A 16,146-nucleotide genomic window follows, 5' to 3' on the forward strand; every position below is an offset into this window, starting at 1 on the left:
GCCAGAAAATTCGTGTCATTTATAATGGTAACATAGCTCACTATTTATAGCTGCACATAGGGGATAAGGTTCTAGGATCATGTCCTTCTTTAATCTCAATTATGAGGGCCATCGAAGAAGGTGTGACGGTGAGTATAAATGACAAATTCTCTGTAACGGACAGTGTACTAAATATTGTGGAATATCCTTCATTAAATGCTATCGGACGAAAGGTATTTATTGCATCTTTATGAACATCATTCTTTTCGGTTACAAACGGAACAGTTGCCTTCGGTCTTAACTATCCTCCGCCTTTGGCTCCACGTATCACTCCTTTAAGCGGCCACCTAGCATAACATATTTTACCCTATACGTTTAAACATTTTGATTTAAAAAATGATAACTCATGATACTTTTCCTATTAAAATCTTTTAAAAATAATTAACATAATTATTTGTTTCCACCTATAGGCTATAGGTCATATGTCTTGGTGGACCCTACCTGAATACGTAATCACTTGTGCACTTATTTTACTTTTTTTTTTACTTTATTTTAAAAAATTAATCAAATTAAAATATTTATGCTAATACTAAAATGTTTTTGAGACGGATTGAATCGTAGATAACGGAGACCAAACAAGATGACAACTTCCGTGTGTGTTACCCCAACGATTTCGTAAAACCATCGCAGAAAGTTTTCTCCTCGTTCCCCTCGCAGCACAGCTTCGTCTTCGCCAAGTCAATTTTCTATACCAATACAGGTTTCAATTTCTTCCTTTTTCTTTGATCACTAGGATAGTTTGTTGAATTTAATTAAGTTTTTTCAGTTGTTTTTAGTATAATAATCTTTATCTTCATAGCAGAAGTAAGGTGAAACTTGTGAATTTTGAACCTTTTTTTTTTCCTGCTTTAATTAGGTTATCTAATGTAAAAGCTTGAGCTCTATTTCTAGTGCCTGTGATCCCAGAAATTATTAGCTCTCTTTATTAGGTTCTTAAAAGCAATTTGTTTCTATTTTGCTTTAATTTGTTTTTTAACGCTGCTTCCCTTTCAGAAATAGACTTATTTTCCCCTCTTTTTAGCTGAATTTAATTTGTATAGCCGACCCCAATTAGTTGGGATCGATTGGTAGTTAATTGATCGATTGATCGCGTTGGGGATTATGCTCGACCATGTTTAATTCATAATTGGTTACTGTCTTACTGATACCAGCTTTAGGTTACTTTTCGAGTAGTTTTATGATTCACTGATTGTACTCTAGACATTTTAGTTATGACATACAGAGTTTGAGGTAAAGCTCAAAGGTGGCCTTCTATAAGAAGTGGTATATAGCTCAAAGTTCGCCGTATATTGAATCCTGGGCTGTGTGAGGGATAGAGTATATAGCTGACATGGATAATCGACATAAATTTAAACCAATATGGAGTGTAAAAGGAGCTTGAAACTGGTAATGGAAGAAAGACTAGAGAAAGGAAAATGTTGAAACTCTAGCTGGTAAGTCAAATTCTTTGGCAATAGCTTTTCCTTGTAATGCCTCCTGATTTCTATGGGAATCTGGTGTGTAGATCTGCTTATTGGTCTTGTTTTTCCTATTATATGCCGAGTTGCAAAGTGGTATTACTTCCTTCTGCAATTGGAAGTGATTGCTATTTATAAACTTCTTCCGCTTCCATCACCTCATCAAGGTACAGTTTAAAAAGTTGATCCGCAAGCGCAATAGTTAGTTTCCATTTCAGGACCGTTATAATGCTTTTGAGCTAGCCAATGTGTACGAGATACTGCTATATACAGATGCTTGACAGCTACTATTGCATTTCGGCCATGGAAGGGCATGCTACGTTGTTTGTAAGGCACTTCTATGTCAATGGTTAAAAACGTTTGAATCGATTATCAGAATCAAGAAGCAAAACCTTATGCCACAAGAGACGGAAACCCTGCCTTGCCTTCTAATTTATTTGCTGAGTCTCTATTCTCATTGTAGTACAGCAATAACAGCACTTGTGAAACTTCTACAAATATTGATTGTCATGAAAATGTTATTTTCCATTATGCAGTTTATAAGTTGGAAATGCTGATTTGACGGTAATTCTGGTTGCACTTTATCCAGTCACGACTGGTGGGTTTGTTGGCAAATATATACTTCACGGTGATGGTCCTGGAGCAGTAGAATTTCTTAGATATCATTTTCAAGCTTCAACATTTGGTGATAACTCTATTCAGAGCCCAGAGTTGTCTAGAGATTGGGAGGTATTTTTTTCTGTGAGGTATAAATTAAACATTATTAAAGTGAAAAAAGTGTCATCTTCATGAAATTAATCTCAACCTTTTGCTCTTCACTATTCCCCTTATTTGAATAGATCCATTAATAGATCGTGGACTTGAAGAAAATTGAAAAATTCTGCATCAATGTTGAACTTGTTTAGTCCCAGGAGGCTACCTTGGATATCTGGTACAGATGGTCAGAAAAAGGTTCTAACTTTTACTTGGTTATCATCTAACCATCTAACTTAGTATTGCCTAGTTAGTCGTTAGCAAGTTCGTGCATTATCAATGTGTAGTGAAGGAACATTGTGTTTATCATGACCTGCAGGTAGTTTTAACTGCTGTAGAAGTAGAATCTCTTCGGTCAGAAATTGCTGCTTTGGAAGAAAGAGAAGCTCATTTAAAAGCGCAGTAAGTTGATGCTTTCACTGTGCTCTCATATTATGCCTCGTGCACCTCTTTTATTTTCTTTAAACACATTTGTGTTTGGTGTGGTTGGCTCTTTGATGTGATTGTGCTTTGATTTATTACCTGTGGCAAGGAGAAGGGTTCCCAGGCATTTTGCTGGTTAATTTGCTCACATATTTCTAGGTCATATAGTTTTGTTAATTTCTCATTATGATGCTTTGTAATGTGGGAAGTTTTAATCATGGAGTAAGTTACTGTCAAACCTCTTGCATAATGGAATAGGAGGACCTATTTCTTCATCTCTTTGGAGGTAGTCAGGTAGATTATCAGTGTAATGTGAAGTATGAACACATCCATAGATATAAATATAACCAACATTGGCTGCAGTGTAAAATCAGAGGTTTACGAGCAAAAGCATTGAAGCTTCGCCAAGTTTTATTTATTTATTTTCCTTAGCTGACTTGGCCTTTGAACAGTCTTTTTGCACATTCTATGAATGTGCTAAGGTGGAACTATGACATGACGTGTAATAAAACTGCGCTATACACCTGAACTCTCCATGTGTGACTTGCCTCAGTCTTCGATTATGAAAATCCTTCGGTAAGAGGATGCATTCTAAGTGCTTTCTCCACATCTGGCTAAAATGGAACCATCCGGGATAGTTGAGTGGATAAAAGAGGAAAACAGAAAGCAGGAAATTCCTTTTTTTCCCTTGAAATGGAAGAAAGCGGGAAATTCTTCTCATCTACCACTGAGAACAAGGGTGGAATCCTGACAGAGGCTAATTAGATGAATTCTTTCCACCTGCCTAAGCCTTGACGGCAGAGCTACCTAGTACATGGCTCGTGGGAGGCAGTTGGTCCTCGGTGGATTAGTCGAGGTGCATGCTAGCTAGTGGGGACATTGCCATTATAAAAAGAAATAAATAAAAGGGAAAAATAGCAGGAAAAGTGAACATCCTGCTAGATATTGCTGTGAGAGTTCTCTTCAGTCTTCAATGAACTAACGCACTTCCGGTCCATGCTTTTCAAACAAGAAAAAACATATTGGGAAGTGAGTATTGTCGATAGGAAAATCGAATTAATATTATTACATGGCATAACTGGCTTTCTAGATAATGAGAGAAGACATGAGTTATCAATATGATGGCATGCTTTGGAACAACTTCCAGTATATTTTATTGAGAACTCATGGATTTGTCTAAGCAGTAATCTTATGTCAGTTCTGATATATCTACGTATATCTTTCTATTCACAGATTAGAACATATTGATGAAATACTGCAGTCAGCTCGCTTGTCGGGTTATTTATTTGTGAGAACGGTACTGAACACAAACATCTGTCCTTTTCTCGATATCTCTTGGATTTTCAGGATTAACTTTGTGACAATCTTTTTCTTGCTTTTGTTCGACAGAGATGGGCGGCTTTACCAGGAGAACCTCTTCCAATTGATGATGACACTGAAGTTGACGACTGGCTTCCTAGATTTCTTGTCCTTCAGGGATCGTGTATTTTTTTGTATTCATCATCCACTGGTAATTTCACTGAAACATTCAGTTTCAAGTGTCATGCATTTTCTGGTATTGCCCTACATTAGTGGTAGTACATTATTCAAAACTTTTGATGATGTAACATGACGCTATGTGTTTTCTCTCTTCTCCCAATTTTGAGTTTCCATAAGAGGCAGAATCTTTCAACTAATTTCCGGGAAATCTTAAATGATTTCTTATCAGCTTATACTGAGTAATGGTATTCATTGTAGTATAATGGACTCACCTTAAAAAAAAAAAAATCTTGGTAATAACTGTGAATATTACCATACCAACAATCATGAGTTCACAATACACCTAAAGAGCACCTAACCACACATCGACCTTCTAGGAAGATTAATGTGGAGAATTAGGCCTCAGAAAAGACTTTCTAGTTACACATGATTTTTTGTATCAGTCTATTGTTCCTATAGTTTCTTCTAGTCTGGATTAGAAGTTCTAATCTATGTACAATTTCCTTCTGAATCTTTACTACAACTAGCTCAATATTTACACTTTGTTTCTTGAAAATTGCCCAGTTCCTTGCCCTCCATGTATGGTAAATGATAGCACCTCATATAGCCGCTACTGTTTCCTTAGTTGCTTGCTTCCAATGCTTACTTCTGATTCTTTCCATTACCCTCTTCACCTCTCCTGCTTGAAGTTGGATGCTCAGCCAGCTTTCCAATTCCTTTCGAAGTGCACTGGTCCATGCACATTCTGCAAATAGATGTGAGGGAGTTTCTGCTGTGTGTGTACTACATAGGCAGCATTCACTGTTATCCACTTGAGTACTCAGTTGTCGAAGCCTATCTTTCGTCAAGAGTCTGTTCTGTACAGCTAACCATAGAATGAACCGATGCTTTGGTTGAGCAATAGCAGTCCACACCAGGTCAGCAGTAGGCCATTTTGTAAGATTACCTTTGAGAGCAATGTAGCTTCCTGTAATAGAATATTTGCCATTTAAGTACCAAGTGATCATGTCATCCTTCAGAGAGTTTATCTTCTTCCAATACCAGCTGCAATCCAGAGGGGGCCTATGTGTCCAAATATTATTGTCATGCTTCATATACACACCATGTACCCACTTCACCCATAAGGAGTCCTGCTTCTCTGATAGTTGCCATATAAGCTTGCCAACAGATGCAATATTCCATTGTCGACAGCTCTTAATATTAAGTCCTCCAAACTTTTTAGGCACACAGATCTTATCCCAAGATATTAGTGTTGTCTTCTTCTTCTCCTCTGTACCTCCCCGTAAGTACTCACCTAAAATTTGCTCATATAGTTTGATGTGCTTTAATTGTTTCTTGAGTCTTGATTGACTGGTATGGGATTTTAGTAATTAGAGATGGAAATTCAAACCCTCAACCCCAAAATAGGACCTTATCGATCCCTCAACCTCACCCACACCTCGTGATCAGGTGGGTGAAATTTCTGTCCACCCCCACTAGTGGGCATTGGGCACTTGCACCGTCCTTATTGGTTTTGATGCTCTATAACTGAACTTGTACTCTTCCCTAATTTTGCAACGTCAAAGTTTCAAAATCAATAAAGAATCTATATTAGCAAAATTGATGGACAAACGTGAAGAGGGTGAATGGAAGCAGACACAAGAATGTGGAAGACAGTGGTTGAAGATGTGAAAACATGTGGAGGGAGGCGTTAAAATTAGTTGAAAAGTTTCAGCTATCCAAAACATGGAGGAAATATTTATTCGGTGTGGGTAGAGAATGGTGTACCTTATATGATATCCTCCCCCGCCCACAGTCTATATGGTTGAAAAAATTCCAAAAGTTCATCCTCCAATTCCCCTGTTCATGTAGGTGGAGGAGGAAAAGTACCTGTGGTAAGAGTAAAAATTGTTGATCTCTATTTGGTATTGCTCACTGTTAAGTTATATTGGGATTGACTGACATTATAGCTTGCATATGCTTAATTAATCATGCCGTCAAAGCATCTTGATGTTGAAATTGCCATCTATATTTGATATGGCTCACCGTTTAGTTATACTGGGATTAGCTGACTTTGTAGTTTCATATCTCTTTAGTTCCTCATGAGCCCATGCATCTCGTTATCTTCTCTTGATTTAAAAACTGCCATAATCTCTTTATGTACTTGGATATTCTGATATCTAGTAACACCATGAAGAGTGTTCTGTTATCTTTTAACACTACAAAGAGGCTATTTCGTGAATAAATTTGAGTAAACATGACGCAGATCTGAGCCCTCAAGATTCGACCCTCCTATCTGATGTTGTTGAAGTTGGAGCCCTGCCTTGTCTGACACGAGAAGACGGTGAAACTCGGTATTGCTTTTATATCTCAACTCGTCATGGGTTGCGATATGAATGTTCTAGTGTTTCTAAAATACAGGTAATGGTTGTATCTGGATCATTTACTGTGAGTACCCAGTCTTTGTTCGTTCTACTATCTGTTGATTATGGACCATGCGTGTACATGCAAATTCATATGCGCCTCTCTGCATATATTGATCTTTTCCATTATTTCTATGCATGATATGATGGATTTCGAAGTGCCTGTTGGTAGTACTAAAGTCTAAATGTATTGCCTTGATATCCGGACATAAAAATGCTTTATTGGAATCTTGTCTTTTCAAATTAGTCTTCCCTGGACGATTAGATATTTTCAAGTCCAGATCATTATAAACAAATGGACCGAGTACTTCTAACAGTAACTAATACATGTATTTACCAATGTTGGGTTTTAAGCTTTTTAGAGCTTAAAATAAGGTGAATGGGAAATGGAGGTAAAAATAAAATTTTAATTTTCCCTCCTTTACAAGGGAACATTGTCACATATTGGAGGAAGAAAGCTCATTTGTTGAGTATATATATGATTACACCTCTTCTAGCTCTTAAAGAGTTGAGAAGAAGGCAAGCATCGCGCTGTCGTCATCGTCGCTCGGCTTCGGATCAAATTTATTTGTTAAATACTACTCCCTCCGGTCCACAATAAGTGACCAGTTTGCTTTAGGCACGCCCATTAAGAAAATACTAAATTCTATACAAAAATACATAGTATGACTAAACTACCCTTAATTAAATATTAATGTGAGGAGTAAAAAAAACTTTTTAGGGATATGCACATAAGGGTAAAAGAGTAAAAACAAATTGAATTGTCATCGTCGCTCGGCTTCGGATCAAATTTATTTGTTAAATACTACTCCCTCCGGTCCACAATAGTCAATAAGTGACCAGTTTGCTTTAGGCACGCCCATTAAGAAAATACTAAATTCTATACAAAAAAATACATAGTATGACTAAACTACCCTTAATTAAATATTAATGTGAGGAGTAAAAAAACTTTTAAGGGATATGCACATAAGGGTAAAAGAGTAAAAACAAATTGAATTTTTTCTTGATTACATAAATGGACACTTATTTTGAACCAAAATGAAAAAGTAAATTGGTCACTTATTGTGGACCGGAGGGAGTAATCTTTAATCCAAATCGACTGTTTCTGTAACGGAATCTAAAGTTTCCCTCCGATACTATTTTCCCGTTTCATTTTTGCGTAAATAGTCATTTACGTAATAGACGTTTTACGTAATCATTTAAACCCAACCTGCTGACTATATATAGAAGGCCATTCCCTCAGATTTTCCTTACGAAAATTCTGAATTTTCCTCTTCTTTTCTGCATTATATTCTTACAAAACAAACAATGTAAGTGTGATTGCTGCCGCCATTTGTGTTAGTTGAAACATTGGGGTTTGAAGTACCGCTACACCAATGTGTAATCCGTTCTATCCTGAGAGGACATAATTCATAACCTCGAGTACTAGGAGTGGATTAAGTTCCTTAAGGAAACACTGAATTCAGTGGACTCGGATTAATTTCTACTTCTACATTTCTGTTTATACGTTGTTTTTCTTCTCCAGAATTATTTTACAAATACAGTATACTAACAACCAAGAGATTGTGAGTTCGAGTCACCCCAAGAGCAAGGTGGGGAGTTCTTGGAGGGAGGGAGCCGAGGGTCTATCGGAAACAGCCTCTACCCCAGGGTAGGGGTAAGGTCTGTGTACACACTACCCTCCCCAGACCCCACTAGTGGGATTATACTGGGTTGTTGTTGTTGTTGTTTAGTATACTAACAACCAAAATCTGATTTATAGATTCATACTCATTTTATCATCTACCTGAATGCTTCCTTTTGCAGGTTGATTCCTGGTTGGCGACATTACAGAATTGAGTCTGAGCTGCAATCTAATAGCACAGCACCTGATGAGTTAACTAAGACTTGACATGTTCTTCTATCAGTATTCTGTTAGAACCTGTAAATAGGTCAAAAATGGAAGCAAAGGCATTATCATTTACTTGGAAGTCGATTGCCAATTGTTAGTTTTCACCATTATTCTGTACATAGCCTATCTAACTGCCCGTTCAAGTTACCATTTGAATAAAATGTTTCCAGTTTAAGGATTGTTATCATCCATTAATGATGTCCTGGAAACAAAGCAATGTCTTTCTTAATGGAATGTCAAAGCGAATAAGGTATTCCATCTCATAGCCGATAATACACCCTTTTCGTGCAAGTTTTTCTCCGTCTCATATGCATTGATTTTGTGATCCTTTTTCAGCAAATATACTGAGTTAATACCCTAAAACCCACTTAAATTATTCGGTATCCCCAAAACCTCCATGAACTATATTGTCGCTCGTATTAAAAACTCCTCATCGCTGAACTGACATAACATGCGTAGATACTCGTTTTGGAGCGCGTGGTAGCTGAAGAAAGCCATCAAAATGACCCACCTAACATAAAATAATGGCTAATTAGCCTAACCCTCTTTCAAATTTATTTATTTTAATAAATATTCTCCTTATTTCAATTATATCCATCTTTCTTCCTCATTTTTCACCATTCTTCCTTGTTTTTTTCACCTTCTTCTTCATTTTTAACCTTTTTTTCTTCAGTTCTTCATATGGGTTTCCTCTGAAAAAATTTCTCTCTCTTGTTTCCTCTGAAATTATTTATTCTTGTTTTAGTCTTCTTTCATGCCTTACACATACTGTTAAAAGAATACCAATTTAAATCATCTTATTAAACTCAACACCTTGTAAAGAATAAAGTTTAATCTATTGAACCTTTTTATGTAATCTAGAATTAGAAAATATAATTGGTGGGCAATTAATTTTTTATTTGCGAAATTTTATTTTGTGTAATCTTTTTTATGTAATACAAGATGACTTTTAAGAAATATAACATTATATGCCTTTATTTATATTTTAACTGTGCTACAAAGTGAATATAAATAAGGACTTATCAATTGGAGTCTAGCATAAAGCACAATCACAATTAAACCTAAAATTAACACAGTACATTAGATATTATTTTGGCAAAAAATCCTAGAATTAATCAATCATTCAAGAGTAATACATCATGAATAAACTATATAAATTTTTTTGTACAAACCATAAGTTAATATAGTTAGACAGACGTACCTTTAAAAGTACGATATGGAGTTTTAATATATAGGGGAATATAATTCAGGGGGATTTTGGGGACACCAAATAGTTTAAATAGGTAACTCGCGAAAAAGTGATAGTTTAGGAGGGTTTTAGGCTGAGTTAAATAGCCATGTGTAGTGCTATATGGCACGTTTTTTAGACAATTAGGAGCGTGTACTAGACACACCTCTAAGAATACAATGAGAAATTTTTAATATGAAGGGCAATATAGTTCAGGGGGATTTTTGGGATACCGAATAGTTTAAATAGTAAAGTGACAAAAACTCGATCGTTTAAGTACGAAGCACAAACCATATTTTCCAAGCTTCGATAATGTGCCTAAGGCTTCTGAAATGATAAGACTAAATGTTGTCATCTACTACTACAAGTCTTGTATCGAACTGTGGGAGTAAAGAACTTATTCGAAAGCGTTTTACCTTAAAAGGCCTATTCAATTTTCGACGTGAATTCAAATTAGTGGATCAGTGTGTTTTGGATAGCAGATGTCTTTAAAAAAAATAATAGCGTAAGTTGTGTTCTCATAATAATGCAAGGGTGTATACGGCCGAAATGAATTTCAGCGTTGGCATGTCCGGTACGGTTCGAATGGTGGTATATCGAAGTAAGATCTCGAAGGGGGGCACGAACTAACCTAGAGTCCGGGGAGGCCGGTCCGTGTTGAGATCGATATCATAATCAAACTCGAACAAGAATCGAATCATGGCGCGGGTAGATCTATCGTGCTGATAATCCGAAAACCAACCTACATCGACCTGGAATCCATCCGAGGGCTCGAACCAGGATCGGGCTCGAACCAAGATCACGAGTTCGGGCCGAAATCAAGCTCGAACCAAAATCGAGGATTCTAAGCAAGATCGAGCTCGCAGGCAAAAGCCGTTGTAATCCCACTAGAGGGAATCTTGGCAGAAATTATGAAAAAGCTGATTTATCATGGGTCTCCCACTGAATGTTTATTTTATTATACTTGTAGCCAAACCCCTTTACTATAAAAGGGCTTGTTTATCATTCTTGTAGGGCATCCTTTGGAGGGGACATAGACTATCACAAACTGTATTATTTCCTCTATAAGAAAAGAGTGATCTTTCTAGTTTCTGAGATTGATTATATTTTGTAAAATCCTAAATTCACTGTTCATAATTGATTCGCCTGGATTACGTTTTCTCCAACCTATATTCATCCTTATATTTATCCTAGCATTCTGTATTAAGTTGTACCACATATCTTCGGAACTGCGTATAAATTCAACTCTATCCATTTTTCGGAAAAACAGTTTGGCGCCCACCGTGGGGCCGAGGATAACAGTGGTCACTTATTTCCGAAAACACCTTCAATCCAGGTTCGGCTACGAATAGCCACCGACCGAATGGCTTCACCGACCGATTACGAAGCTGGCCTTCAAGATGAAACCAACAACTTGGCACTACCCGAGATTCGAGCCGAAATACCACTAGATGTCAATTCACAAATTGCTTTGGAAGCAAACCATCGTTCCGAACCGGAAAGAAGCATTCAGGGCGGTGCTCGATCCGTAGCCCAAGACACCCAAAATCCAAAGGAGATCGGGGCCAGCTTACGCATGATCTTCGAGATGTTGCAAGCCCAGCAATTAGCGATAGCTCGGCTACAGAGCCAAACTCAAGCACAAAGCAGGCCGGTTTCCAATCCACTTCGAGAGGTCCGACAGGGGTTACTTCGAGAGGTCACCCCAGAACAGAGCCTGCCATAGTAAAATCTAATGAGCAGGAATCGGGGACTACTCCCGGAATTACTAAATTGCTCGAGGAACTCACAAAACGAGTCGAAGCAAACGACAAGAGGGTGGAAACGTATAATGCCAGGGTAGATCAAATCCCGGGGGCTCCACCAATGGTAAAAGGGCTTGATTCAAAAAAAATCATACAAAAGCCTTTTCCGTCGAGTGAGGCATCGAAGCCTATCCCCAAAAAGTTCCGTATGCCCGAAATTCTCAAATATAACGGTACGACCGATCCTAACGAACATGTCACCTCTTACACATGTGCCATAAAAGGCAACGATTTGGAAGATGATAAGATCGAATCCGTGCTATTGAAAAAGTTTGGAGAGACCCTGTCGAAAGGAGCTATGATTTGGTACCACAATTTACCACCAAATTCCATCGATTCTTTTGCCATGTTAGCAGATTCGTTCGTAAAGCGCATGCTGGAGCCATAAAGGTTGCAACGAGAAAATCAGACCTCTTCAAAGTAAAGCAAAGGCATGGAGAGATGCTGAGGGAATTCGTATCCCGATTTCAAATGGAACGCATGGAATTACCCCCGGTCACCGACGACTGGGCCGTACAAGCTTTCACCCAAGGGTTGAACGAGCTAAGTTCGACAACATCACATAGGCTGAAGCAAAATTTGATCGAGTATCCGGCGGTAACTTGGGCAGATGTGCACAACCGATATCAATCAAAAATTAGGGTCAAGGATGATCAGTCGGGGACCCCGTACGGACCTGTTCATCAGAACAGGGCAGTTATTAATCAAAAGCAGATCGACAAAGAGCAAAGGTCAAACAGAGACCGATATCGACCGTACGTCACCGATCGAGTAAACAATGGTTCAACACGCAGCGCAGTTCGGAACAGTCAAAGATTTGATCGGGGACAAAATTCTCGGGGGCTTATGAGTAAGAGAGGCTTCGACAAATATGCCGAGCCTATAGAAGCACCTCGATTATCAGAATATAACTTCAGCATTGGCGCATCCGCTCTCGTGTCGGCCATCGGACGCATCGAAGACACTAAATGGCCTCGACCAATGCAAACCAATCCTGCCCGGAGAAATCCCAATCAAACGTGCGAATATCATGGTACCCATGGCCACAGAACAGAAGATTGCAAGCAACTAAGAGAGGAAATAGCTCGCCTATTTAACAAAGGGCATCTTCGGGAGTTTCTGAGTGATAGGGCAAAGAGCCATTTTAGAAGTAGGGATTTCAGCAAGCAGAACGAGCAAGAAGAACCACAACACGTTATCCACATGATCATCGGCGACACCGGTACCCCCCGAGGACCGATGCTTAAGCGCACAAAAACATCGATGGTGAGGGAAAAGCGATCTCGGACTCAAGATTACGCACCCAAGGGGACTTTGTCCTTCGGTGATAAAGATGCAGAGGGGGTCATCCAACCTCACAACGACGCACTGGTAATATCCGTACTCGTAAATAAAACTAAAATTAAGCGTGTGTTGATCGATCCAGGTAGCTCGGCCAATATCATCCGATTGAAGGTAGTAGAGCAGCTCGGCCTGCAGGATCGGATCGTACCTGCAACTCTGGTCCTGAACGGGTTCAATATGGCATGCGAAACCACCAAAGGGGAGATAGCCTTACCTATAAACGTTGCCGGAACTATCCAAGAAATAAAGTTTCACGTGATCGAAGGCGATATGAGGTATAACGCCCTTTTCGGAAGGCCATGGATCCACAACATGAGAGTCGTGCCTTCGACCCTACACCAGGTCCTCAAATTTCCGGCATCGGGAGATGTCAAAACGGTATACGGAGGGCAACCAGCTGCAAAAGAAATGTTCGCCGTCAACGAAGCCAAACCAATGTCCTCACTTTCGCCGATAAAAGGATCGGGCCCGGAAGGAGAACGGGACACCAAATAGCAATCACAGACAGCGACTTCAACCCAACCAGACAATCAAAAAGTCGAAGAGGAGGGGGACCAAAGGGTCCCTCGATCTTTCGTAATTCCCGATGACTACGATGCCATAAAATCGACGATCGAGGAGCTAGAGCAAGTCATATTAATCGAGCGCCGGCCCGAGCAAAAGGTATACTTGGGAACAGGGTTGAGCCCCGAACTCAGGAAGAAACTCGTTCAATTTCTTATCAATAACATCGATTGTTTTGCCTGGTCCCATTTAGATATAACAGGGATCCCGCCGGACATAACGACGCATCAGCTAAGTTTGGACCATAGGTTCAGACCGGTGAAGCAAAAAAGAAGACCCCAGTCTGATAGAAAGAACGCCTTCATAAAGGATGAGGTAACCAAACTTCTCAAAATAGGGTCCATTCGGGAGGTAAAATATCCCGAATGGTTAGCCAACGTAGTGGTAGTCCCTAAAAAAGGGGACAAACTTAGAATGTGCGTGGACTATAAGGATTTGAACAAAGCATGCCCCAAAGATTCTTTTCTGTTGCCCAACATCGATCGGATGATCGATGCCATGGCCGGCCACGGGATCCTCACTTTTCTCGATGCCTATTCCAGGTATAATCAAATACAGATGAACCCGGAGGACCAGGAAAAAATCTCATTTGTCACCAAGTATGGAACGTATTGTTATAATGTGATGCCCTTCGGGCTAAAAAACGCAGGGGCCACTTACCAACGCCTAGTGAATAAAATGTTCGAAGAACAAATAGGAAAATCAATGGAGGTTTATATTGATGACAAGTTAGTCAAATCCCTGCGCGCAGGGGACCATTTAATTCATTTGCAGGAAACGTTCGAGATTCTGAGGAAATACAAAATGAAGCTCAACCCCGAAAAATGTGCCTTCGGGGTCGGTTCGGGCAAGTTCATCGGCTTCATGGTATAATTAACCCCGATAAAATCAGGGCTGTCGAAGACATCATCATCGTAGACAGCGTGAAGGTCGTGCAAAGACTAACGGGTCGGATTGCCGCCCTAAGCCAATTCATATCGAGATCGTCCGATCGAAGTCATAATTTTTTTTCTCTACTCAAAAAGAAGAACGATTTTTCTTGGACCCCGGAGTGCCAACAAGCATTGGAAGGACTAAAACGATATCTATCAAGCGCACAACTGCTTCACACTCCAAAAATCGATGAGAAACTTTGTTTGTACTTGGCAGTATCGGAAGTCGCTGTAAGCGGTGTCCTAGTTCGAGAAGAGCAAGGTACGCAATTTCCAGTTTATTATACAAGTCAAACCTTAGGAGAGGCGAAAACTAGATATCCGCTCCTAGAAAGGTTGGCGCTTGCACTAATAAGCGCCTCAAGGAAGTTAAGGCCATACTTCCAACGTCACCCCATATGCGTATTATCTACTTACCCGTTTCGTAATATTTTGTACAAACCCGAGTTATCAGGCCGACTGGCCAAATGGGCTGTCGAACTCAGTGGGTACGATATAGAATATCGACCCCGCACGACCATCAAGTCTCAAGTCCTAGTAGACTTCGTGGCCGATTTCACACCAGCCCTCGTACCTGAAGCCGAAAAAGAACTGTTGAAATCAGGTACATCATCGGGGGTATGGATCCTTTTTACGGATGGGGCTTCAAACATAAAGGGGTCCGGGCTGGGCATAGTTTTGAAACCACCCACGGGTGGCATTATTAGACAATCTATTAAAACTATCAGGTTGACTAACAACGAGGCCGAGTACGAAACCATGATTGCAGGTCTCGAGCTAGCTAGAAATTTGTGAGCAGAAATCATTGAAGCCAACTGCGACTCCTTGCTGGTGGTAAGTCAGGTAAACAAAACTTTCGAAGTTCGAGAAGGTAGAATACAGAGGTATTTAGATAAACTGCTTATCACTTTGTGCCATTTCAAACAATGGACTTTACGACATGTGCCACGGGAACAGAATAATGAGGCCGACGCACTGGCGAATTTGGGGTCATCGGTCGAGGTAGATGATACGGGCTCGGGGAATGTGGTTCAACTTTCGAGATCGGTAATCGAAGAAGGACACGCCAAAATAAATTCTACAAGCTTAACCTGGGATTGGAGAAACAAGAATATCGAATATTTGAAAAACGGAAAACTCCCATTGGACCCTAAAGACTCCAGAACCCTATGGACCAAGGCTGCTCGATTCACTCTGGCTTCAGATGGAACACTGTACCAAAGAACGTTCAACGGACCATTGGCGGTATGCTTGGGTCCAGGGGATGTCGATTATGTCCTACGGGAAGTGCATGAGGGGACTTGCGGGAATCACTCTGGAGCCGACACATTAGCCCAAAAAATAATCAGAGCAGTGTATTATTGGATCGATATGGGCAAAGATATGAAGGAATTCGTTCGTAAATGTGATAAATGTCAAAGGTTCGCACCAATGATCCACCAGCCCGGAGAACAACTCCACTCGGTCCTATCCCCGTGGCCTTTCATGAAATGGGGAATGGATATCGTCGCCCCTCTGCCATCGACCCCAGGTAAAGCCAAATTCATTTTGTTTATGACTGACTATTTTTCTAAATGGGTTGAAGCACAGGCGTTCGAGAAAATAAGAGAGAAAGAAGTTATAAACTTTATTTGGGATCATATCATATGCCGGTTCAGGATACCCGCCGAAATAGTATGTGATAATGGAAAGCAATTCATTGGAGGTAAAGTAAAAAGATTCCTCAAAGACCACAAGATAAGAAGGATATTGTTGACGCCGTACCACCCCAGTGGGAACGGGCAGGCCGAATCAACGAATAAAACCGTCATTCAAAACTTAAAGAAGAG

The 16,146-nt window shown here is 39.8% G+C and overlaps 1 protein-coding gene across 7 annotated transcripts; it reads left to right on the top strand.

The window, feature by feature from the left end:
• Positions 1 to 581: 581 nt before the first annotated feature.
• LOC107811694 (uncharacterized) lies at positions 582 to 8,626 on the top strand. 7 transcript variants are annotated; one of them, XM_075245370.1, is made up of 9 exons: positions 585 to 739; positions 1,262 to 1,472; positions 2,033 to 2,242; positions 2,336 to 2,447; positions 2,569 to 2,651; positions 3,906 to 3,969; positions 4,062 to 4,182; positions 6,397 to 6,551; positions 8,360 to 8,626. In XM_075245370.1, the coding sequence occupies exons 4-9, from the start codon at positions 2,385 to 2,387 to the stop codon at positions 8,390 to 8,392; spliced, it is 519 nt and encodes a 172-aa protein (XP_075101471.1). In that variant the 5' UTR covers positions 585 to 739; positions 1,262 to 1,472; positions 2,033 to 2,242; positions 2,336 to 2,384; the 3' UTR covers positions 8,393 to 8,626. The 7 variants fall into 7 exon arrangements, with proteins under 7 accessions (XP_075101467.1, XP_075101468.1, XP_075101472.1 ...); XM_075245368.1 differs by having other exon boundaries at positions 586 to 739; positions 1,240 to 1,472; XM_075245369.1 differs by having other exon boundaries at positions 586 to 739; positions 1,249 to 1,472.
• Positions 8,627 to 16,146: the final 7,520 nt, after the last annotated feature.

This window comes from Nicotiana tabacum, chromosome 23 (genome assembly GCF_000715075.1).
Source record: "Nicotiana tabacum cultivar K326 chromosome 23, ASM71507v2, whole genome shotgun sequence".
Taxonomy (NCBI): Eukaryota; Viridiplantae; Streptophyta; class Magnoliopsida; order Solanales; family Solanaceae; genus Nicotiana; species Nicotiana tabacum.

Coding starts and splice junctions, on each gene's coding strand:
- LOC107811694 (XM_075245366.1), top strand. CDS start 2,385: ATGTTGAACTTGTTTAGTCCCAGGAGGCTACCTTGGATATCTGGTACA. Junction 2,448..2,568: donor GTACAGATGGTCAGAAAAAG/GTTCTAACTTTT, acceptor CATGACCTGCAG/GTAGTTTTAACTGCTGTAGA. Junction 4,183..6,396: donor TTTGTATTCATCATCCACTG/GTAATTTCACTG, acceptor AACATGACGCAG/ATCTGAGCCCTCAAGATTCG.